This window comes from Maylandia zebra, linkage group LG17 (assembly GCF_041146795.1).
Source record: "Maylandia zebra isolate NMK-2024a linkage group LG17, Mzebra_GT3a, whole genome shotgun sequence".
NCBI lineage: Eukaryota > Metazoa > Chordata > Actinopteri > Cichliformes > Cichlidae > Maylandia > Maylandia zebra.
Window position 1 is genome coordinate 26,833,744 of NC_135183.1, and position 25,990 is coordinate 26,859,733.

The following is a 25,990-nucleotide window of genomic DNA, read 5'->3' on the forward strand; positions in this document are numbered from 1 at the left end:
ATTTGCTTTTGTGATCAGAAGGGAAGATTAATGAATTGCTGTTGAGGTGCAGGTAGGCAATGGTTAGCTTAGCTTAAAGAATACTAAAAGATCTTTAGAATTCATAAAGCGAATCTTTGAGACAAATCTAGTCACTGAAACGATGAGCTAGCCTCTTTTCAAAGCTCTCTAAAAGAATAGGTTAACATTTTGTTCAATACTCTTTTGCTAGCTGTCAGACAAGAGGACTGATATAACTCACATACAAAGCTATAGCTAGCCTATCTTCCATTAGAATTACAAAGAAACAGCTAATTCTTTGTGATGTTATATAAACAGTGTTATTTACATAAGAGCACAGGTTGGATCTGTAAATGATGTACATGAGAACAAAAGGTGTGCCTATAGCTTCAAGGTCCTTTCAGGATCAAGGGCTAATAAAGATGTACGAGACTCACCTTTTGCTGTTGTCTTTCTGTTTTTTTTATATATAATTTTAAGAAGAATCATACAAGTTAAAATTTCAAAAACAGCTTTTTGTTTTCATCTACCATTAATGTACGGTAATCTCTAAAAAAAACCAAAATTTGAAGATTTCTGTTTTATGCTTTTTTGTTTGTTGTCCATTTGTCATCCGAGCAACAGACCGATTGAGAGTGAGCAGTTTTCGGTTGCAAGAGATATGCTGCTGTCAAAATGCTTTGAATAACCATCAGCTACGATCTAATGAGGATTTGGGTTTTTATTAGCCTTTTAAAATAAACCTGCTTCTGTAAACAAAGCTGGGTAGATGAAAATGGAAACTGTGATCCAGATGTGGCTACTCTTATGGTCATATTCTCAGATTGATCAGACCAATGTGATCAACGTTACAAAAGAGCAATAATTAATTGATCAAATGTATTTTTTTATACCCTTGTCTCTCTCACTGTTTCTCTTAGGCGTAAGTCTCATACATACCTGATGTTCTTTGTATATAAGGTACAGTTGTGCTGTTATTCAGGTAAAGGCACCAGTTTGAATGGAGCCATCCAAGCCATGTTGGTAATGTAATAACAACAATGACATGCATGTTCTCAGGGGCATTTTATATCATTATGCACTCATTAGCGCACCCCTGAGTGCTCTGCTAGTGCTCTCCAATGGTTTTGTCTCCGAAACCCTTTTCTGAAAACTAGTATTATTCTCCATTTTAGGCTAATGATGATGATCTGTTACCTTTTTGCATTTTTTTTTTTAAACACTCACATAATCTTGTTATCATCCCGACTAAAAGTCTATTAACCCTTTTGCTGTTGCTAAAATTTGTTTTAAATTATGCAAATGAAAGTGAGAGTCATCTTTTTTTGCCAGCAGAGTCGTTTGTGGGGGATGCACTTATTGTGTTTTAGTACATTATAAAACTTGGTGTGGAGAAGAACTATAGTAGAAATCCCTGAGCTGTTGATGTCTGTCCCCAACACAGATGTTTTGGACATGCGTCAAATAACTATTTCAGGTCTCCTACGATGAATGATCTTTGTGCACAATGCATGAAAACGAATATCTTTGTGTTCATCAGGTACTGAAGATCAACCTTATCGGCCACAGAAAACGGATTCTGGCCTCATTGGGGGACCGGCTACACGAAGACACCCCACAGAAACCTCCACGGGCCATCTCCTTACGGGTGAGTGAGTCTCTGCAAGCTGACAGTATGGGTTTTACCCATGACAATATTGAGCAATATCTTAACCAATTAGGATTCAAATTATCATGACTCTATAAGACAGTAGTTCCCTTCCCAGATGGCTCTCTATTTCTCTGAGGGAAATTCAGCCTCCCCACTGCTGCAGTTACCACCCAAATGATTACCCAAATCTCTCGGAGAGGCGCAAAATGGCCGTCCCACTGCCGTTTCCTCCCTGCTGATTTGTCCTGGATGCTACTCACAATGAATTGGCTTTCCCTCTCCCATCACAGCCACACTCCTATATCTCGGTTTTTTCAAGCCCAGAGAAAGCCTGAAAATCTGGAGGCAGTGCTGAAACAGCCCGCTGTTCCTAAACACGTCTTCCTGTAAACCACTGAGTCATGAAATAGGTTGAAAAATATTACAACAATAATCCTTGTTAGTTTCCAGGGGGAAAGGAATTTGTTTGGCTCCTTTAATAAAGTTCGAAATGCTTAACCAGGCACAAGCGCTGTTAGCTTCAGCTAGATCCAGCGTGTATAGTATGCGGTATTGCTTGAATGTGTCGTAACAATTTTAAACGTTTTAAAGTCCACATTTCAAGACATATAAAACAGAAAAAAGTTCCAAACTAGAGCAAGCAAATAGTCTAGTCTGAAACGAGACTTTCAGACTTTTAATATCAGTCCTAATTTCACAAAATTCCCTAAAGGTGTTACAAAGATGTGTAATTAAAGCAAAGCGTGATGATACTGAATGGCTTAGTGCAGGGAAAAATTATGTATTCAAGCCCCTTTTCTTCCAGTGTGTGAGCAGAGGGCTGTGTTTACTCAGTAATCCTGCACAAACAGGAGCAGATAGTTTTGTGTGATGGACAAAATGGGTGAAGGAACACAGCAAAGCTTTAGACAGCAACTGAGATGCAATGCATGAGCTTGCATAGGCAAGAAAATATTACCAAGCTTCTTCAAGAGTCTTCTCGTACGATATCAGCTGAAAGTGAACAGCCTCTCAGGAGAAATAACTGACCCTTGTGCCAATGGAAGTTTTAATTCTTTTGGGGATTTGAGTTTCTACTCAAGTTTGAAAACCTCTTAAATGAACATCATTTTCCACTTTAAGGATTTAGCAGGTGCTTTCGCTTAAAGTGACTTACAGTGAGCAGGCAAGGGTTCACTGTTGTGATTAAGGACACTGATGGATCTACTGAGACCTCCTGGTAACAGGACACTGCTGTTCGTCCTCAAGTTTGCAAAGTGGTTTTGGGTAGTCAGCAGAAAAGCATCACTGTAGCTGAAAAATGTAATGTGACACATTGCACTGCATTGCCCTACTTTTACACTTGCAGCGGTGACATAGCACATTATAATATGATATACAAAACCTGACTTGCTTCCTTTAACCCCTCTCAATCTGCCCACACCTGTTTTGCACCAGGAGCCCGGAGGAAATCACACTCCTCCCCAGCTCAGCCCGTCGGTAGGCCAGGCAGCGTACACAGCAGGGGTCCCAGGTGGATCTCTGGACGTGCAGCACCTCATGATGCAGGCGGACGCCCGGCGCAGGCAGCGCAGCAATGACAACTACTTTGAGGACGTGCCGCGATCCAAGCTGGAGCGACAGATGGCTCAAGTCAGCATGGTGAGGAAGGGAGGAGAGGATGGAGGGATGAATGAAGATGGGAACTGGGAGAGAGGGATGGACTCCAGGAGTGTATTATGAATGGTCATAATCATAGATGCAGACCTGGCTGCTTGAATACATAAGCATTCTGATAGTTGCATTAAAAGCCGAAATATAACACTGAATCAAATCGAATACGTCTCATCAAAACCTTTCAAGGTTTATTGTGTTGCTCACTGTTGAACAGTGAGAGTTAAGAAAACAGAATAAGAAATAGTAGAAAAGCTCATTTTCATACCAAAATGCGTTTCTTTATGTAAAGTAATATAAATGCAAATCTGATTTCAGGTCTACATGTAAGCTGTAATCTATTATTATTTATTAGAAACAAATGAGCTTCATGGCAGGCATTTTGTAATCAGGACAGCAGAATATATCTTAATTACAGATGAAATATTAGTAATCAAATGACAATCTTTAAAATATGAGATGGGAGATAAAAATATTGTCTGCTTAGTTATTCTAACATAAGTCATCATTAATAATCTACAGCAGACCATCTAAGCAGTGTTTGCTGCATAGACACGTCACTAAAAATACCAAACACACACACACACACACACACACATATATATATATATATATATATATATATATATATATATATATATACATACATACATACATATATACATATATATATATATATATATATATATATATATACACACACATATATAGACTTAAGAAGTAAGCATCTCGTCCATTTAGCCACTTGTAATCTCATGTGAAATGCTAAATTAGAACATTATGGCTTTCAATCAGTAGCAGCACAGTGATTCAGACACATCCCGGCTTACATCGGAGGCAGCAGCAGCTGTGTTTTGGTTCAGTATGATTGGGGTCTTTTGGTGTCTCCGTGTGAATCAGAGAGCCCATCAGTGCAGACTAGCACACGGTATGCTTGCCCTGATAAATCTCTTTTTTGTGTGTTTGCGTCACAGTGTATCCCCCCCCCCTTTTCCAAAAGCAAATCTCTGTTGAATCATCTCTGCAAGAATAGAAGGACAACTGTTAGAGGAAGGAGGAAACATCCTTATTCTGTGTCATTACCCTTGTTCTCTGGCTGTCACAATGTTTCCATGATTGGTTGCCGCAAACGTTTCTCACGCCAGCTCTTTCCTCACCGTCTGTTTTCACTCTCCTTGTTTCCTCCCCAGAGAACAATTACTGCAGCTCACTTCTTTCTAGACACATTTGGCCATTAAAGTGGTAAAACTACAAACTTTTTACCGACTAAATATTTTGAATCGTCTCTCTCAGAAGGGAAAAACTGTTTAATCTGGTTAAACCGGTGGCGTATAGCATAGAATTGACTCTCGCGGACGCTCTCCAAAGGTTCGTCCCTGAGCTGTTTATTCAACAGTTTTTGCATTGGAATAGAAGATCTCACCTCTGCGGTCCATCAGCCTTCCGCCAAACAAAAACAGTCAGATGTGAACAGACACATAAAAATGCAGTGTTTGGCAGAGGATGTGTGAATACCTCCTCAGGCAAAAATCATCTGGTTTCATTTATAAAAGGAGGACTAAAAAACAAAAAGCAAAAAAAAACAAAACAGGCTTGTTATCCTGAGACATTCGAGAAGGATGAAGGCAAGATTTGGGCATTTTCTTTCTGTTTTTTTTTAAAAAGCTGGATACTTTACTGGGTGAAAAAGCAGCGAGCGGCTCAGCTGAAGCATGCGAACATGCAGGAGCCGAGCATAATTCATCCAAGTTTAATTTCCTTTTGGATGCTGTCCAAAGCATGTCCCCTTGATGGCGTGTCCACATGCAGTCATGAAAGCTGTTGTATTACAAACTTACACACTTTTATCAGGTCAACACGGGATATGCAGCACAGACCGCAATGTCATGCCCTCATCTTTTACTCCTGTGTAATCCCGACATGCAATTGCTTGTGTTTTCAGGCAGGCGAGTGGTGTGAGCCAATCACGTTGCGTCCGCCAAACGAGGCCACCTCATCCACTCCGGTGCAGTACTGGCAGCATCACCCCGAGAAGCTCATCTTTCAGTCCTGCGACTACGAAGCCTATGTGAGTCATACACTGTTGTTGAGCATTCTTAAATTTTCCCTTTTTATTGATCATTTGGTTTATAATGTAGCAGTAAAATCCCTGAATCCAAGCACTATAAATAACTATATATTTTCCTACCATTTGAAAAACTAGTCATAATCTTTGCTGATTGATTCGTGGCTTAACTGACTAAATGTTTCGGTTCTATTTGAATGCTGTCAATTCCTACTGCATATAACATTATTAAAGATCAGTGACCCTCAGCTTCACCTCTCAGTCAATACTGCACTAGGTTATTCTCAGTACTTTGGTAAATTTAGACCTTTGCCAGTTACATAAAGGATGTTACATATCCACGTTACCACAGATACAGCCTCGCACCTCTCACGGGTTACATACTGAGCTTCCAGGCTGAAGCGATTACTTACTTGGTAACCAGAAACCAATTTGCCATTTGCTTTCAGAAACACTGACAGGCAATATAAATGGATCTCTTAGACTGGATGGTTTGATGGCAGTGAGATGAAGACAGAGTAGTTATGAGCTTGGTTATTATGTAACAGAGGGGAAAAAAAGAAGCTGGGAAATTAAATTGATGTCTAATTTGGAAAAAAATGAGATAGAGGCTGTGAAAAAGAGGTGCAAGAAGTTTCCCAAGAGTGTGTCATCCCTCTGTTAGAAACCCACCCTTCTTATTTTTTACACCTTAGAAGATTGATAGCAGAAGCTTGGACCATTAGGCTTCCAACAGTTGTATAACTACACAAGCAATGTGTTTGGGAAAATGGGAGGAATCGACGACGGGTGGGCCACCGGGGAAAAGTGGTGGCGGTGCTTTCATGGAGCCATTTATGACAAGATCTCTAATGCTATCTGTCCCAGGACAACAGGCTCCAGAAAGCTCAGAGAGTGAGATAAATGAGGGAGAGCCTCAACAGAGCGCCAGGCAAGAGCGCTCAGTGTGAATACTGGCAAGGTGACGGAAGCTGGAGAGTGAATAAGAATAAATTAGATGGATAAGACACTGAAGGGGACCGCATTGTATTTGTTTTAATAAAAAAAGAGGAATTGCTAAAAAAAGAAGAAGAAGAAAGCAACCAGGGCAGAACAATAGATGCGATGCATCAACGGTGTTCTCATTTTCAGCTCAGACTGCAAACAAACAAAATTCTCTCTACTTTCAGCGGCTCCTCGCATAACATTGCAACTTTATTATGTCAGCTTTACAACTAGATTTTGAAATTATTATCTGAAGTTATTAGAGATCCACTTCCCGCAAAACCCTGCAGACATTTTGACATTATTACCAAACATGCAACATCATTAACAGCCAATATTATCTCAGCACAGACTGCCTACTCTTTCTTATTAATGAAAAAAAAAACGTTGAAGATAGGAAAATACAAAATATCATTGAGTAATACTCAGGGCTCAGACACGAATATTTTGTGATGTCGCTCTTTCATATGGGTCAAGCTGGTGAGCTAAACCTGCTCATGTTGCTTTGTATTTAGTAGGAAAATGGGAAGCAGTGATTTACTGAAACATTTGGAAACACAAATGGGAACTCAGTATATAAGGCAAATAAAGTCTGTACAATTCTAACAACCTTCAAAGTCAATATTTGGTGTGACCACCTTTATGCTTCACAGCTTTCTTGTATGTCTATAATAGTCTCCAGGAAAAGTTCTCCAGGCTTGTTGAAGGACATTCAAAGCTTCTCTTGGAATGTTTGGCTGTAAACACTCACTGGTTTGGCTCGATCGTGACACATCCCTCCATAAGACCTGTTGCCAGTGATTTTCAGTTCAGTTCTTGTGTCATTTGGGATACCTCAGCCCTTACTCCTCGTTTCTCATTTCTTAAGAACTTGACTTTCAGGTACTATTCATCTGAGTTTTTAGGCGTGACACTTCTTCTTTTGTCCTCTACTTGATTAGTTTTCTCAAATTCTTAAGAGCACGATGGCACTGTGTTGAGATACAAGTTTTCTGCTTGTAGCTCTTTGAAAATCACCTTGTTGGTGCAAAATACTTTTTCTTTTCTTTCAAACAGTGTTTGAAAAATCCTTGACATTTACACAGATTCAGTTAAAAAAAGAAGAACAAATAATTTGTTTGTGACAGGCTTCTATCAACGAAAGATAAAGACAGGAAATAATCCATTTTAAATGCTAAGTTGTCTGTTATGTGTAGACAGCACTGACTCATTCCTTGCATTGGGTGCGTATTTTGTGCTTGAATCATTCAAAGGTCAGTATTAAGTGGATTAATTGGAGATTAATTATATGAATTAGAGGAGTGGGACTATGCCTCTGAACACTTCCAGTTCTTATCTATATATGACATCCTCAGTTCTACAAGCAGTTTGTTCTCATTTTCAATCCCTTCACTTCTTCACTTCCCATGGGGATCTGCCAGGCCCAAAAGTCGCTGCCGGTCCCCTCCGAGGCCTTCCCCAAACCGCAGCTCAGTTCATGTTTAAGCCATTCGACTTTATCCACTAAAAAACGCTGTCAAACCTCTAAAATGAGGATGTGGGCCCCTCTAATGAAACATTCCTCTGAAAATGGTCAGGGGTTAGCGCTGGACTGTGAAATCCAACAAATGCGCAAAGAAAAGCTTTGATAGACGATTAGAAAAGCTGGAGAACTCTGTTCCTCAAGACCACTTTAAAAGAAATTGCAAGAAGAATCTGGCTCCTTGGAAGCAAAATATAAAGAAATAGGGGGGTGGCTCAAGATTGTTGGACAGTACTGTCATTCAGAGTTTTCTCGACCTTTTCCTCCAACACCAACATGAAGTTTACATTTGTTGGTGACAATCCCAGCAGGCTTAGAGGTCCACTGTCCACTTAGCATGTAATGAAAACTATCAACCTATGCAGAATAACAATATATTAACATATGCTAAACATTAAAAATGTCCTTCTGTTCATCGTTGCATGCGGATGTTACAGTTACCCAGATACAGACTTACAAAGCTAGTAGCATGGCTGTAGAGTCTTAGCCTTGTTATGATGCCTTGAATTTTATTTGAAACTAATAAAAACCAAAAATTACTGCCAGCGACATGGTATAGGAGACAGCAGCTGATCTTGTGTGCAACTATAATGCAATTTCTCAGATAACTGCCAGCAAGCCAGCCATAACAGCGATTTAACGTTGTTAGCTTGAGTCAAGACGAAGTATTAACATGCCCAGACGACCTCTTTCTGATCTGCCAAGGACTAGACTATGAAAATATGACTGAGTCAGTGTCTGTGCTGCGAAAAAGCAACTCATCATGCAAAGCAATTGGCCCAGAATGATGTTTCGTGACTTTAAGCAAATATATTGTCCATCAGATTCAAGACAAATCGCGTGTGGTCCTTGACTTTCGAGTCATTTATTGTAGAGTTAAATAGATGAGATAAATGAAGCTGTAAATATTTCTCTCCTAATTCACTAAAAGCCTGCTTAAGGTCCCACTTTGGGGAATAAATCCCCGTCAAGAAGCTGGTCAGTCATTGTGAGGCAGTGAATGTCACGCCCATTAAGTGCTCTAATGCCAACATAAACATTGTCCCTGTAAAACACCGTCACCATTAGTAGCTTCTTTATTAAATCTGATACTACGTGTGCAAAATTACTAACTGCATCCAGACAGAAGGATCTACCAGACAGCAATGTTAATGTACCTCAGGGAGCCACTCAAGGTTGATGTAATCACTGCTGTGTGCCTTTAATGAAACCCCATATGAGCCATGTAGGAAGCCATCCACTCAGTGCCTTCTGTATTGTTTATGCTGTTTACATCCAGGCTGAGCTGGTTGACAGTCAAGACCTGGCCAGCTGCTAAACTAGACACACATAGCAATGGTTAGAGGTAGAGATGCACAGATTCCAATTTCTTTGGTCGATACCGATTTCTGCCAATTCGCTTGAGCCCCTCGTGACCCTAATTTTGCTTATCCTGAGAATGCATGAATGGGATGGGATTTTTGTTCTAAGAACTAAAACTAAGTCAACTTATCTTTAGTGGAAAATATAATTTTTATAATGTTCCCCCAAACTGCAATAGGTTCCAGATCTAATCTCATTTGCAAAACTGAAAATGAAGTGCTCTGCTACTGGAAAAGGGTAGAACTAGCTTTTTATCAGCAAAAAAAAAAAAAAAAAAGGATCTGCAGATAAACTGTATATGCAAGCTTGACTAGCCACTGGGACATCAGACACTGGTTTTATTACTGTCCTCTTGGGAAGCCATATCTTGGCATTTTAAAACTAGATACAACAGCTGAGGGGTGGACTTGACTGAGCTATGTAGAGACATTGCACACTTCTCACAAGAAAAGTTTAAAAGAAATCTACATGATGTTAATTAAATAAAACTTTGATTATTTGATTATGACTAAGCTGATTGGGAAAGCCTTTACTGAGGTCATGGATCAGGAGAGACACCAGTTGCCCCAGGCTAGCTATCATTAAGAATGCAGGTTTAAGGAACTATGTATCAGTTTCGATTTTCAGACCCAGATGCTCTGTCTTTGATATACAGTCTACAAATACATTGATGAAGCAGGTGTCTTAACTTACGATGTGATTAGAGAGGGCTGCTGTTGGAGGTTGTGGTATCCTCTTCAGCAGAGATCAGTGTAGCGTTCAGCTACGGCACTGCTTGCTGATCATTTGGCAGGTTGGCTCAAGCCATTTTATCATAATCAAGCCATAGAGCAGGGTCACCGCTGCAAGCAGCTGAGGCAGTAAAACAGCTGTCACCAGTCCCGACCTACACAGGAGCAGTAATGGTAGAAACAGCAATGTCCTACTGAGCAGCACTGATGGCAGCAGGATGGTCTGTTCATTCTTTGAGAGGATGGCTCTGACTAATTCATCAGTCACCATCAGAACGGCGAAGAAATTTGACAGCAGATGACTCTTCCTGCTGCTAGACTTCGTCTCTATCATTTCCGTTTGAGTTATTGGAAATTTAAAAGCAGTCACAAAGTTGATGCAAAAGTTCACGTATTTACCTAGCATCGTGTTGTTTGTGTGTTTCCAACAGTACTTGGGCTCAATGTTGGTGAAGGAGCTGAGGGGGACGGAGTCCACACAAGATGCCTGCGCCAAGATGAGGGTAAAGCTCAATCTAACTTTATTTCTGGTACTGGAACCTCAAGTCAACATCTGGATAATTTTGATTTATTAAAACTCACTCGACCAAATTTAGCCTTGATAGCTAGGGATCGGCCTGCCAGGGCCTCTGCTCCTGGCTGCCGCCCGACGCACATTGCACCTAACCCCTGACCCCTACTGCGCCTCCTGTGGGTGGTGGGCCTACAATAACATGGGCCCATGTCCCTTTTTTGGGCTGTGCCCTACCGGGCCCCATAGACTAAGGCCCCAAACTAACTAAGTCAAATTTAAGTAAAATTATTACCAAGCTATGCTTACTAGCTTATACTATAGCAGCTAGCATGAGAGCAGGCTTACTAAACCTTTAAATCTGGGACACAGTCTGAATGCCCTCACGCTCTCACTTGAACTTAAACTTAAAATATCATAGCGGTGGATTAAGTGTGTTGAGGGATTTATTTTTAATATCCTTGCCTGGGTTGCTTGATACCTCACAATCCCCCTTTTACCTCTAATCACCTTATCTCTTCCTCACGCCTTGTGTCATTCTGCTGCTCCCTCTTTTTTTCATTCCTCCTTTCCTTTGTTTCTTACTGACAAAGAGAAAGAGGAATGTGCCCTACTATCCATGTCTTTTCATCCTGCTCATTCTTTCCATATTTTACTCTTAACGCTGACTCTCTCACTCCTCCGGCCCCCGGCTGCTGCGGTGTAAAGAAGAAATTTAATATTCGTATGCAAAGCTCTCGGTTCCTCTTCTCTCTTTTCTTACTTTCTATATTTACAGTATGCCACCATCATCAGAGGGAAATTTTTCTTCTGCTTCTCATTTTCCTCAGTTTTACCAACCTTTTCCTGCACACTGTGGTTGCAATTAGGTGCAAAGAGATGCACGTCATATTAACCCCAGCTTTTGTAACATCGCTAACGTACCACTCTTTCATCCTTCCCTCCACGGTTGAGGTAGTTTTGGATGTTTAAGATCCAACTTCACTTCTCGGCTCGGATTTACTGCCAGCGAACTGCCTTTGTCAGTTTTTCAACACTACCTGATAGTGACAGGGTCGAACTGTAGCAGCAACATGCTGCAGGAAGGGAGCAAAGAACAGAACAAAGACAAACAGATATGGGATAGCAGCTCGCGTGTTCGACAAGGGAGGAGAAAGAAAGGACGGGCTGTGATAGGAATATGGATGCTGAGGAGGAGGAGATGACAAGCGATGAAGAACACAAAGTTGTTCAGAGAAGGAAGCTTTGAATATATTAAACCTTTTGTCAGGTAGAATGACAGCTGGGAGGGTAACGCTGACATCGCTGTAAATCACACAATTCTTCACAGCACCTCTCGGCATAATGAGTTCAGTATAGGTATGTAATTACAAGGAGTGAGGAGAGATATACTGTCAGAGCCCGATATGACCTAAAAGTTAATAGACTTATTGAATTGAATCGCTGCAGTGACTTGAGTGTAGAAAGGTAGTTTCTTATTTTATTTTTCATAACCTTTGAGAATGGTGCGACTAAAGTTTGGCAATCAAAGCAGAACAGAAATCCTCATTAAATACGCCAAGTTAAATTGTCAAGTTTACTTTCACGAGCTGCCTCCAAAGTCACTGCTGTTTTTTTTCCTCTTTTTTTTGTCTCTACCTTCTCATTTTTGCACAAGAAGTCGACAGAACAGATGAAGAAAGTGCCGACCATCGTGCTGTCCGTGTCCTACAAAGGAGTGAAGTTCATCGACGCCACAAATAAGGTACAGCAATGCGCACGGCTCGCTTCCTGTGAGGCCCGGTGTAAATGACACACCGAGTGTAAAGCCCGCACAGCATTGCAGTGCTCGTGTCTGCTCTGTGCTGCTGCAGCCTCGCTGATTTACAACGGTATGTACACAGAGCACAAACAAGCAATAATCAGGATGAGGGATGAGCTGAAAGTCTAGAACAGAATGGAAATATTTGAGTTTCATGTGCACATATATAAGAAAAGAATCGGGTACATATTCGGATTCTTGTTTGAATTGCACTAAAACAGAGTATGCTCAAGTAGGTCATCCACACTGAAATATACAGAGACAGTTTTAGATATTAAAGTTACCCAACAGTGATGAGAAGGAGACCAGCTGGTGATTCTTACCAGAAAATTAATTAATTAAAAAAAAAAAATCCCAAGTAAATCTGTATTTGGCAATTCAATTCTCCAATTAGTCACACAGACATGCTTGTGCCTTCTCTCGGTCCTGCGTTGTTATAGAACACAGAAGGAGATGAAATGTGCAGCAGCTCCCTCTACAACGGCACGCCACAACTCATTTTGCGTTAGGCTAGTGTAGGGTTTCCTCCACGCCCTGGAAACTAAAATGGGCTGCGTGAAGACGTCCGCTGCTACGTATATCTGCGATTGTCTCCAACACAATATAAAGATAATTAAATGTGCAATTATTTGTGGAGGGAAATTACACAGACTTTGGAAAAATGATTATGCGTCTTCCTGTTGACACCATTATAGCGCTTAATGTATAAAAAGCATCCTCAAAACATCTTTTAAAATGTAATAATAAAACTATCTGTGCAGCCGTCCTCGTGGCTTTTCACTAATGTACTAAACCGCGAACGACAGATGGAAAGAAACAGTATTAAGTACAAAATCCATTAGGAAGATCAAATATAGTAAGTCATTATTAGTCCTCTGTGGTTACCTGCTGTGTGGGTTCACCCAAAACAACAACTACAAGGAGAGGATTCCTCTCTTAGCTTAAACCAAGTAATCAATATGCCTATTTATATATAATCAGTGCAGAGAGACAGCTCTGTCCTGTATGACTAACCTGGCATTTCACTGGTTGAATGTTATGCAACTTCTTTTTGATTTCTCTCAGGTGGAATCATCTGCATTGCACCGTTTTTTGTTTTTTTTTTATCTCTACAATATGTTGTTTTAATGTTTTCATTTTCATGCCCTTAAAAAAAATCCACTTCTTCTAGATCAAAGTTTAATGCATTTTCAGCATATTTTCTTATAATAGCTCAAAGCAACTTCTAACTTAAATGTAATGTTTACTGATGTTGGCCCCCGCTAAAACTTCTCTTTGGGCTTTGATGTTTTTTTAATTCACAGCGCTGAGATGTGCTTTAATTAACGCAACACAAAGTCTGAGCGTTCTCCAGTGACATTACCAGAGGACAAATTCCAACTTAGTGACTCCAGAAACGTCTCAAACTGAAAAGTGTGCTACAGTGATTATGAGTTTGAGATGAATAATAAATCAGATTTGTTTTTCTGTGAAGTGGCTCAATGGAGATAATCTACGATCTCTCTGTGCGCTTCTTTATCGTTCTGCTTCTGTGTTTTCTCTTTTTGTTTCCTCCTCTCCGTATTTCGCTCTCTCTCTGTAGAACATCATAGCGGAGCATGAGATTCGTAACATCTCGTGTGCAGCTCAGGATCCAGAGGATCTGTCCACATTTGCCTACATCACCAAAGACCTCAAGTCCAGTCACCACTACTGCCATGTCTTCACTGCTTTTGATGTGGTCAGTATTGACACTCTGCTGTGCTCACAGGTGAACATCAGACTCACTGTCCAAGATCACATTAACCTATTTGATTTTGCCTTTATATCAGAACCTGGCCTACGAGATCATCCTGACGCTTGGACAGGCCTTCGAGGTGGCCTACCAGCTAGCCCTACAGGCTAGGAAGAGTGGCCACGGATCATCCACACTGCCCGAAAGCTTCGACAGCAAACCCAGCAAACCTGTCCCTAAGCCACGCATCAACATCCGCAAGTCTGTAAGTAACGCAGCTGCACAGCTGCACTACTGTTCAAAGAAAAAATCCATCCCTGTCAAGTTCCACAATAGTGAGGCCACATGTTCCAGATGGTCTGGATTGGATTGCTTTGGTCTAAAGTGAAAAAGCTTCAAATTTTTTGAATTTTATTCCAATAAAGCACTCCTATTTTCACTGGACTCTGTCCATAATACCCTACCAGTATCATCCTCACTCATTTACATTATTTCTAAACATCTGAGATTGGTTTTCTAGCTCTATCTGCTCATGTTCTTTGCTTGCGTGCGCCTTGGCCCAGCGGACTAAGCGGCAGAGGTGTAGGTGGATATTTGATCTGTTAAGCGTTCACTCAGTCTTACTGTCCCTGCAGTCTCTTACACACTTGGCTGATTGATGATGCGTGTTTGCATAAAGCTCCAGGGAGGCTTGCCCGCTCTCTCTCCGGGTGTGTGTGTGTGTGTGTGGATGGGGGGGGGGGGGGGGGTTCTGTGTAAAAGAAGATAAAGAATTCTCATGTGGAGGACTGCATTATAGGGAAGAGCTTTTCGCTCATGTGCAGTAATCTGCTTAAGGTAGGGCTGGGTATTATAAGAAATAAATACAAATGCTGATATACAAATGCTTTGATGGTTTAAATGATAAGCTGAGGAGCTTCACTTAAGCTGCATCAGTGCATACAGAGCAAAAGAGGAAAAAACCTAGTCTTCTCTCAAACCTGCAGGAAAGCACTTGAATGTAACCGTAATGGATTTAGAGAACGATGATGGTTAAGCAGAGCAAAGTGCTCCATTTTTGCCCTTATTTCTGCTCGCAGATATCATTCAGAACTGTGAACTTGTTCCGTTTCCTCCTTTAGCCTGACATTCCCTGAAGTGTAATAGATATCCTCGTTGGTGGCTGTATAGTAGCTTGACAATGGCTTTACTCCAGCTTGTAGCATCAATGGGCTAAAAGATAGCCCTTCAATAGTGCTTATTGATCAGATCGTTCTGCAAACGAAAACTGTTTCATGTCTTGTGTCAACTCGATAATCGGGATGAGTCCAACGTCTGAGCCCAGGCAAAAGCTACAATGACGGATGGTCATATTAAAAGTGTCCAAGGTTTCAAATATTACAGTTATAGTGTTCCAAAAGCTCAGGCTGCAGATGCACCAATGGCTCAATTTCAGAGTGTTTTTCTGTTCTTGGATGTACTCTTGTACTCTTATATGACACCAAAGCGAGGATATTATCTCATGCACCCACCCACTGGTCAAACCTCCCGTTTGCAAACGGCAAAGAGAAGAAATTTTAAAGGGATTGTGGCTTTAAAAAGGAGAAGAAGTAAAATGGCCTGTTTTAGGCAGGTGGTGAACTAAGAGTCTGCAGCAGTTACTTTGGACACATTCATTCAAAGCCTCTCGAGTTGAGTCCAAGGCTTAAAATCTGAAGCTGAAATGAGCTTAATAGGTCTCAGACAAGTCAAAATGTATCAGTCATGCTTCTAGTGGACTCTATATGCCCCTAACAGTTATGCAACTTATATTGATACATATAAATTATGGTAATCAATACCCAGCCCTCGCTGTTTAACAGCTTCTTTCCCAAATGGTATCATAAAAGCATGTGTCATGCCTCCATCAAATACGGCGTCACAAAGTCTATCAATAAACCTGCAGCCCTTCCATAAACCCCACAACAGACAATTAAAATAGTCACCCTAACCCACTCTGCACTCACTACCCTCCTCCACTGACAAACACCAGCTCAGGCTCAGCAGCACACATGTGAGTCCAAAAGGCCTGGTACAGAGTTATAGTTGCTGCTGTAACGGTGTGCTTGGACCAAATTTACATACTGTGAGTCATGAAAAAAAAAGGTGATTGAGTGGAACAGCAGTTTCATAGGACTGCTCTCGCTTTCTAAAGTTAGTGTGAGATGTGAGATGGTGAGGAAAGATGGGAAAGGAGAGTGCCTACAGAGATGATGGATGATGGCATGTGTACACACAATCTGCTTAGTCGGCAACCATTACATTAACCATTAATTGTCTTTTTTCCTGCCTGCTTCATGTATATGTATGTGTGTGTGATGTAGTTAATGGCTTGTGGTGTGCAGCAGGGCAAAGATACTGCAGGATTCATTTAATATTCCTGCCACCCGCCAGCAATGATCTCCATCCTCCAGCACCTCTAAACCCATGTCCTTTAAAATACAGTAGCTTTGTTTCTCTGTGCACCAGTAACAGTTTCTCCACAACCTCCCATTGTCATATTTCCCCTGTGAGTATATCAGCTTGCAAATCCCCCCCAACTTCCACTTAACTTACAAAGGTGAACTTTGAACTAACGAAGACTGGTATGTTACTGTAATCTGTAATGTGACACTTGTAAAGCAACAGATTTCATTTTAGATGGTCTACAATAGGCCTGGGCCGTATCAGATTATAACAGCTGTTTAGAAGTCCTTATGGAAGATGGAGACTATGAGTGTAGAAAAATGCCTCCGCCTCATATACTGTATATTAAAGATGGACATAGCAGTCGTGGTTTCACTAATTGGTTAGCAAAATCGGGCTTTTAAGTGTTTTCGCTGTTGCTATATTTTTTGTTACTTAACCAGACAAATCTAACTGACAAACTGAGAGACTAGGAAGCCCTTACCCTTTAACAACCTTTAAAACAACTGGAAACCCGTCATGAACCTGGGGAAAATTGTCTAAATCCATTTGAATAAACTGAGCCTGAGTGTTAGAGACACTTTTTTTTCAGAGCTTTTTTTGTACAGTTGCTGTGGCATATTCATACTAGTGGGAGTGTTGTTGCCATGCAGGAGTTGCTATATAAGTGTGGCGTAACATTGCCTTCTCCAGTTTGAGTTTTGCTGTGTTGTGGTAATGCTGCTGTCCCCCGCTGTTTCCAGGGCAATGAATTTGCTGCCATGTTGTTGCCATGGTTTTTTTGCTCTTGGTTTTAGACCGCTGTTGCCTTTTTTCTGTTGCCATGTAGCTGCTCTGTCCTGGCTGTGGTTTTTGCCTTGCTGGTTTGTTGCTTTTGGAGCAGGCCGACTTTGACTTGTGTATGACCTCTGCCTCCCTGTAGGTCATCATGCCCCCCTCCAGCCGCTGGTCACTGGGCCACATTTACACCCCTCACCGGCCTCCTCTTCACCCTCCTCTTCCTCCCTCTCGACTCTTCCATCTTCCTCACAAAGCTCAGTCACAGGTCCTCCACGCTTTTCCTTCTCTTATCCTTTGTTTTCACATAATTTTTCATTTATTCAAGGAGAAGGCGCCATCTGTAAGTGCTTCCATTTTAATTCTGTTTCTTTTACTCAACTGACTCTGCATCCTTGTGTGTCCTCTTTGCTGTGTGTGTTTCTTCATTTACTACCCCATGGCTCCATATCACTTTTAGTAGCGCTGGTATTAAAAAGACAGCCAATCTTGCAGAGCCAATCCATTTCATAAGTGCTTCAGTTTTTACGTGTCTGTCTGTACCAATTCAGCCTCTGGATGGAGATGCACCGCCTCCTTCTTTGTGGTATATTTGAGATGGTAAATTAATATAAATAAAGCGCTTTGATCAATAAACAGTAGAGTTGAGTGGTTGGACGTATAAACCAGCTAACAGTAATTGGACCGAGCTGAAGGATGAGGGATTTTTTTTGGTCTTTTTTAAATTTTGTTAAATTATGCTAATTAAAGGGTCTGGCTCTTGAGAATTTGACTCAGTCAATAATTATCTCGTGAATTCCTTCCTTTCTTTTTTTGTGTTTAATAAATTCTTAGAGTTGCCAAAGATTCTCATCATTAGTGACCTTGTATGTCCTAGCTTGCCAGCTACGACAAGTGTTGTCAGCCTTTCAGTGGCACATGCTGCAGGTTGTGTGGCCTAAATACTGAATTACATAAATTTTCCCCATTTACTTGCTCTTTCATGGCTCAGTCATACTACAGTGAAAATAGGACCGCAACCTCTTTCCGATTTGGAAAAAACTGGTGGTTGCCCAAAGACTAAGTTGATTTATAGTTATATAGTATATTATATATTATATTGAGTGTGTTGAACGTGCAACACACTCAAATTCTGGGCAACCAATTTCAATCACATGGTGATTGCTTGGGTCAACTGGCAGAAGGCAACCTGTCTCCACACCATCGCAGTATGACTCAGATTGACTGCAGTCACCCTCAGATAGACTAGCAGCAGTCTGCAAATAATTTCCATCTAATTTATAAATGGAGACAGATTTCCAGCATATTGTAATCACCCTGAGTCAGTCTTCACCGACAAGTGCAACTCAGCAGGAAAGCATCGCAATAGGGGACTTGATTCAACTGGTTATTTTCTGTTTATATTCCTATATAAAAGTAAGGTTTTAGACTGCCTATAGCATTTTGCAGTTACATTTCCGTTCTGCAGAAACTATATCACTATGTGGGAATGAATTTCTGAATTTCTGTTTTAAATTTATGAGGGTCTGGCAGGACTTAGAATTTTATGTGAATTTCTGTGTATATAGATGGCAACAGATTTGCGTTTTTTACTGATTTGTTACAGTTGAACAACTTGACTCCATTCAATTGGAGCAAATTGGTCTTCTTGCCAATTTATCACATGTCAAATTTACTTTGAAGATTGTTCTTTGAAGCAACTAAGGCAATAGGGCTGGAAGTTCACAATAATTGTGGTCGTCCTGCAGTCTCCAACTATGGTTTTCCCTAGTTTGATTGTAACATTAGAGGCTGTACTTCATTTAGATCAAGGCTGTGAAACATAAGTCCCGGGGGCCAGAATCGGTCTGGCAAAGACTCCAGTCTGCCTCACTGGATAGCTTTGGAAAATGATAACAAGGGACAAATTTTGGACTTTTAACTGCATTTTTCCTTTATAAAGATCCCCATGGGTCCCTCCATACTCATACACCAATGTAATTAGGTAATAAAGAATTAAATGGGAGAAAAGTTTCTGGGTTTTCAACATCTACAGAAATGTGTTATTTGTTTTTTTACAGCATAAATCTGCAGTTTACAGATTTATTCCTTCCAGTTTAAGCCTGAAGAGTGCTGACAGATTCTTTCATTTAATTTCATGTGGAAAAACTGATGTCTACTGTTGTACTTATATTACCGGTAAGATCTCTCAGGGATTGAATGTGTAGTTAAAACTTCACAAGTCATTTTCATGCGAATCATCAAATCAAACGCTGGACTCAGAGTGGCCTGCTGGAGCATTTTAAGACACTGCCTACCCTTTATAACAAATGCTTAAAAATGAGCTAAATGCTTAAACACACTTAAAACCACGTAGGTTCAGTACTTCCAGAACTAAATGCTTGCACTGAACTTTTATATTTCGAGTGCTTTCACTTCTGGCCCAACCTCACACTCGCCCAGAAACATCTTCATCTATCACACAAAGCATATGATTTTTATAAAGGGTCATTAAAGAACGACTGCCATTCCACAGAGTATGTAGTGCGCCAAGAAATTATTCAAAAGTTCAATAGACCCACACTACAAAGAGCATGCTTTACATCGGTTTGGACCACTGACTTCGGAGCCAAATCAAACATTGGACGCCCCGGTAGCATCACTTAAAGTTTCTCTTCCCACCCCTTCCTTGGGAAAAATTCATTTTGAAGGCAGACGATTCATTCAGCGTCTTCATGTGTGGTTGATGAATTTGATACTGGTGATGCTCTGGATGAGCTCTTCACTGAGCGTGATGTGTTGTGATGCCGCGAGATCGAAAGTGTGTCTGTGTTTGCCTTAATCCTATAACCCCAAAACAGGATTATATGGTCTTGCTCTGGCTGTGTGTGTGTGTGTGTGTGTGTGTGTGTGTGTGTGTGTGTGTGTGTGTGTGTAAAGAAGAGGATAGAGAACCATATTAAAATTACAGTTAGTTTCAGTACTGTTGCTGTAGCAGTGTGTTAAGAGAAGATAACAGAACCATGGCTCTGTCAGTGCACCGCAGAGTTAATCCAGTTTCCTCCAACAACACTACGACACCTTTCAAAGCTGATCTTTTTTGGCTTTATTATAAAATGTTAACACTACATGGAGATGCAGTTAATAATTTGCTCATATATGTTTGCAATTCAAGTTTACAAACACGCGTATTCCTGTACCGAGTCAACTTTACCGCCGCTGCCATCCCCCAAAACCATCTGAAAACAAACCAACAGACTGGAGGAAAGCCACCCTCGGCAATACGCCTCCTGATTGTTGCCTTGGGGTTATTTTTGAAAGCGCTCTAGATTGTTTGGTTTGTTTCTCAGCCACCACGATGGCTTTGCAGTTACAGACAGCATCTCTGTTAAAAGTCTTCGAAGCTGCAGGAAGTGGCTCAGGAGGTAGAACAAGTTGTCTGCTCAACGGAAGGTTTGTGGTTCGATCCCTGGAAGTGCCAAAGCATCCTTGGGTAAGCCAAGGCCAAAGTGCTTGTGAATGAAGAAGGTTGTATAGCATTTTAGAGTGGGACAGGACTATATAAGAACTAGTTCATTTACCATTTGTACAGCTTATAGGTGATGCACTGCCTCAGTGTGAACACAGACATGACATTTATTCATATTAAAAAAAAAAAGTGTATATTCTCAGTTCTGCTTTCTCATCTGTAATATTTTCTCCCGCCACCTCATTTCTCTGTAAGCAGCCGATCCTCCACCTCCATCTCATTCATTCTACTGTATCACTCTGATGTCACCGACTATCAGCATGAAATAATATCTGAAAATTGCACCTCAAGTGGATTTTTTTAAAACTACAACACAGACTTTTGCATTGTTTGGTTTGAAATCATTCAACACAGCGATACTATATAATAAATTGGCCGTTTGTCCTGCTTCTCCCCCTCTTGTTTTTTTTCTAACTCTGCTTCTCCCCGTCCTCCTCCTCCGACGACTCTCTCTGTGGCAGATGGAGCAGCCATCCATGGATCAGAAGGGCCATGCCAACGTGCCGTGGATTGTGGAGCCAGGTCAGGAGGCCAAAAGAGGAGTCAACACCAAGTACGAGACCACTATTTTCTAACATACACCCGCCTTGTCCAATCCTGTGTGTGTGTGCCTTTCAGAGGTTGCCCTGTACCGGGGCCCCGCCCCGGAGTTGGGCACGAGCGACGCACGCCGCCGCGCCACCTCACCGGCTGAAAAAATAAAAATAAAAAAATTAAATTAAAAAAACATCTCGCCCCGCCCCCGATAGCCGAGCCTGTCCACTGCATGATGACGTTTGGCGCTGCGTTGTCTCTCTCTTCTTTCTCCTTGTCTCTTCTCTCTTTTATTTCTGCTCTCCCCCCCTCTCTTTGGCCTGGGCCACATCCTCCTGCCTGCAGGGCTGGCGCATGACCTTTGAACCCAGGGCTGTGGTGCACTTCTGTCTCCACCTGTAGGGGGAATGGTCAGCTCTGTTTTTCCACTTCATGTTTGTCGGTCAGTCAGCAGTCAACCACTCGGTTATTCTGCTTCCAGTTTCTTGTTTTTTTTGTTTCTTTTTCTTCCTGTTTATGGGTGCAACCATTTGGCTTCGTCTCTCTCCTCCTTTTCTCCTCCAACTGCCTCCATCCCTCACTTTACTATTCATTTTAGCCCTTTTGTCCAACTGCCCCTGATAACTTGAACAAGATTTGAAACCAGAGCACTGCTAAGAGGCGAAACAGTGTTTTAGCTGTCTCTGAGCACCGTGTGGGAGCTGACAGTGAGGAGGGATGTTGTCCTAACTTGACAACTGGAGGGAAATTTAGACTTTTTAAACACTTTTTAATCAAAGAGGAGAGCTGAACTTTGGGAGAGGTGATGTAGCACAGTCTAACTTTGACTCAAACTGGTTCATCCAGCAGGCTACTAGAATGTATTTCAACTTTTTGATTCTTTATATCAGATTATTTTTTGGAGATAAACTTGTAAATTTCTTTGACAAACTATATTTTAAACTTGACCTGTGACACAGGAAGATCTAGGTGAACTTTTGCTTTTCTAGCACCTTTTTTCAGCACATGTTTGTGTATATGTTCAGAATTACTTTAATCACGTGGAGTTTTTTTGTTTTTTTTTTTTACTTTGTTTTCATTTTTTTTTCCCAGCCCATAAACCTTGTTTTATTTGGGGGAATAAATCTTGTATGTAAAAGGTTTAGCATGTGGCTTGTGAAACGCATGGTGGCCATTTTGGATTTGCTGAGCAGGGGGGCCAGTGGAGAGGCGGGGTGTGAGGGCTCTCTCGATAAGTGATGTCATCTCATTTGCAGGGCAATGCCGGATGCTCATGTCTATTACTGTGGAATGCAAAGAATGTAGCCAGCCCTAAACATGGACCTTGTCACACACACAATGCAAAAAGGACTACAAAGGACCCTCTTGTTCACTTTTCAAAAGGACTACAAACATGGATGCTACTCCACAGTGTTTAAAGTTGACTACAAAATTTTAACGTCATTCATCCACGTGTTGCTAGACACGGTAAACATCGGACCAACTAATAATTAAACACACACACACACACTGACAGGACTGCATCTTGACAGACGACCGTCTGCTCTGAATGTACACTTATTTGAAAGCAGCCTCAACTTTCTGCAACTCCAGCAGGATCCGTTTTATGCGCCCAACTGGGAGGCATGACCTTCGAACTTTTTGGCAGGTCAGCATCTCCATGGAGACTGTGAGTATGGTTACAGGGCATGTTTAGGTAATAGACGGCGGGCTGACTAAAGGGCATCCCCGGGCATGTGTCAGTGTTGGCATGAGTTCCACGATGTCTGGCTGGCTCTTTTGGTCCTCTTTATTTTATTTCTTTGTTGTTGTTTTTCCTTTAATGTCAGAAAATAATAAAGAGATATATGCACAAGTGTGTAAATGACTAGCTGCAACACGCTCAAGATGCAACGGGTGTCTCATAATGGATGAAGAGCCTATGTGAACAAAGCATCTAGAGTCTAAAAAAAAAAAGTATTCTATTCGTATTGCCTGACATTTTAATGTTTAATATGAGAGTATTATATTACCATGAGGATTATGATTATACTTGTGCAATTCTTGTCTACTGTTGTCTTAATGTTACATTATTTTTCTATGATATGCTGAAATGAAAACCTTGGGCCTGAGAATGATGGCAATCCTTTAACAAAAAAAAAAAATAAAATAAAATAAAATCCGAAACTAGGCGATCACACTTGTACACAGAGAGCGAATGTCGCAGGTGGCTAGCTAACTTTTAGGTCAGGTCAACTCTCCATCATTTCTCACGGGGCTCTACTCTTATCTAGCAGATGTACTATTTTAAAAACGCAGTATTACTGTATTATTTGGATGAGAAATCATCCAGTTATAAAGTGTACATAGATATTTTGCCAACTCATTGTTCATACATGTAAAAGAAAAGAATAAAGGATTTGCAGCAAATGGCACTGGAAACATGGTACCAAAATAAAGGTTGGACATTTAAAAAAAAAAAAGTGGTAGATTGTAGAGACTGTATTTTGAGTGCAAACTAACATGAATTATTTGGTGTCATCACTGCTGACCAACTAATGTACATAGGCTTGGGCTTCCAGCACACTGATTTTTGTAATTTTGGCCATTATTTATATCCTTGTAAATCACATTAAATAAAATATGACTTGTACAACCATATTTATCCATGGAATGAAGTTGTTATTACATCTTTTTTTTTTTTTTTTTCCATTCTCAATCACTGCATAGAAGATCTAATACCAGAGTAAACATAAACATTCCTAGACACACATTATCTGACAATAGTGGCTTATTTTGGTATTGGTTACCACTGTGACTGAGAGCAAAGATGGAGATATTTGAGTAATGTTCCTCTGTTGTAGTGTCTGCAACTTTTCAACCTGAATATTTCAATGAAGCTTTAGCTGCAAATCCTACTCTGTTTGTAGTACTAACCCTTGGTGCAGCTTCTGCAGATGATAAGGATGCATCTCCAAGTATCACAAATCACGTTGCACTGATTCTCATTTGCAAAATGTACTTTTACCATCTGGGTCTTGCCCCATTTCTGCACAACAATCACCATCTCAGAACTTACTCGCACATTATAGTGTGTGTAATATTTCACATACCTCAAACTGGACCTGCTGCCCAGCTGTGATGTCAGGGACTTCAAAACTTCACCGCTTTCTACCAAGGAAATTGAGAAAGAGAGGAGAATCATTTGGCTCCTCCAGGCTTCAAAGCATTAAGAATCTCTACAAATCTTCTCTTTGTATTCATTCTTAAAGAGCTCTTCTCTTAGTCTTGCTCAACAATTTGAACACAAATTAACACTCATGGGGAAAAGCTGTAGTTAATAAATCAGTACAATATTGATTGCAGAGCTCTCAGAGTTACTTTCTCCTCCACTAGCTTGTTTTTGGTTTGTAGGAAGTTCCTCACAGAATCCTGGTGGATTATTTATACCTTCAGGTGGTGAAAATCACTGAGGTCTCAGGGCAGTCGTGTAAAAGGAGTTAGTGAAAGTGAAAACAATTGTGAATCCACTGGACAGAAAGATGTTGAGACAGTAGTGAAACAGACCAGGAGTTTGTTAAAGTGTACTTTCACCGATAGTTATACTCAGCATCAAGACTGTAGTGAAAACACATACTCAAGAAAAAGAACAAAACCCACTGCTGTGCACTACAAACCTCTAATTAGGTGTATACAATTATATATATAGGAATTTTTTAGTATACTAAAAACAGATTGCAGATGAGCTCAGAACTGATCAGATGAGCAACTTCCTGCTCTGACACTGAGGTCACTGCAGGGTGAGCAGTTAGCTGCCTCCTCATTAACCAAATCATCGAACTTTGCATGTAGAAAAAGCACACACACTGACACGACACGTCTGCAGTGAACCATTGCAGCTGCTGTGTATTTGCAGAGAGACTCCCTATTGTAAAGTGTTCACAATATGAAATCATAACGAGCAACAAATCTCTGCATATATAACAGAAACAATCATTTTCAAAAATGACCGCTCCCCTCTGCTTCCTAATTACATTCACTTCTCAGCTGATTAACCACATTTCATTTGCATTCTTCTGGTTTTCCAACCACTGAATGGGAGGCAGATAGATTGTGACAGGAAGGCAAAGGCCTTTGGCCATTACTGAGTTACCGTTCTGCACATCGTGTCAGAGAAATTTTGCAGTTAAAGAGAAACATGCAGTCTATTTGAGTAAGGTACGTCTCTGAAGTCACACCATGATTTTATCCGATGTCTTTCCTTTTTTGTAAATCTGACACAAAATTGAAGGTGCAAAATGAAGGAATGGAGGTGCACCACATGCTTTCAGGTGAAAAAATAAAATATTCACCTTATGATACAAACTCACGTTAACATTAGTCTTTCAAAAACAACAAAAGACGAGAACTGCAGTTAAAAAAAGAAAATCTACATGAAGAGGCTGGTAGGGTTTGGATCTGCAGCTGTTTGCAAAGATCCGCTCTATTGAAGGTGAGTGTATTTCTGATCAAGAAGTACTATTTGAATGAGCCACCTGCTACATTTATATCAAATCATGTAAGTATTCGGTCACTCAATTTCATATCATCGTGGGCCGTCTGCTTGACAATCTCTGATTTGCAAAAATGTTTTATGTATTATTCAAGCTTTATTACAATTTTAGCCTCACAAATAGATTAAATTAAATAGTTATGTGATTTACATTCAACTTTCATGCTGGATTCTGAAAATATTACTAAAAAGTTGTATCACAAACAAATATCAGTAGATGGT

General features: G+C 40.7%; 1 protein-coding gene across 5 annotated transcripts in view; it reads left to right on the plus strand.

The window, feature by feature from the left end:
* Nucleotides 1–23,877, plus strand: part of anks1b (ankyrin repeat and sterile alpha motif domain containing 1B) — a 277,926-nt gene extending 254,049 nt beyond the window's left edge. For 2 of the 5 annotated variants that reach the window (XM_004548325.5, XM_076875740.1), the window contains 9 exons: nucleotides 1,541–1,648; nucleotides 3,089–3,292; nucleotides 5,247–5,372; nucleotides 10,400–10,471; nucleotides 12,140–12,223; nucleotides 13,863–14,000; nucleotides 14,092–14,259; nucleotides 21,165–21,256; nucleotides 22,494–23,877. In XM_004548325.5, the coding sequence (XP_004548382.3) occupies nucleotides 1,541–1,648; nucleotides 3,089–3,292; nucleotides 5,247–5,372; nucleotides 10,400–10,471; nucleotides 12,140–12,223; nucleotides 13,863–14,000; nucleotides 14,092–14,259; nucleotides 21,165–21,256; nucleotides 22,494–22,542 (1,041 nt within the window). In that variant the 3' untranslated portion in view covers nucleotides 22,543–23,877. Of the gene's footprint in view, nucleotides 1–1,540; nucleotides 1,649–3,088; nucleotides 3,293–5,246; nucleotides 5,373–10,399; nucleotides 10,472–12,136; nucleotides 12,224–13,862; nucleotides 14,001–14,091; nucleotides 14,260–21,164 lie in introns of all 5 variants that reach the window. The other 3 variants (XM_012918365.5, XM_076875739.1, XM_023152666.3) reach the window with 2 other exon arrangements.
* Nucleotides 23,878–25,990: the final 2,113 nt, after the last annotated feature.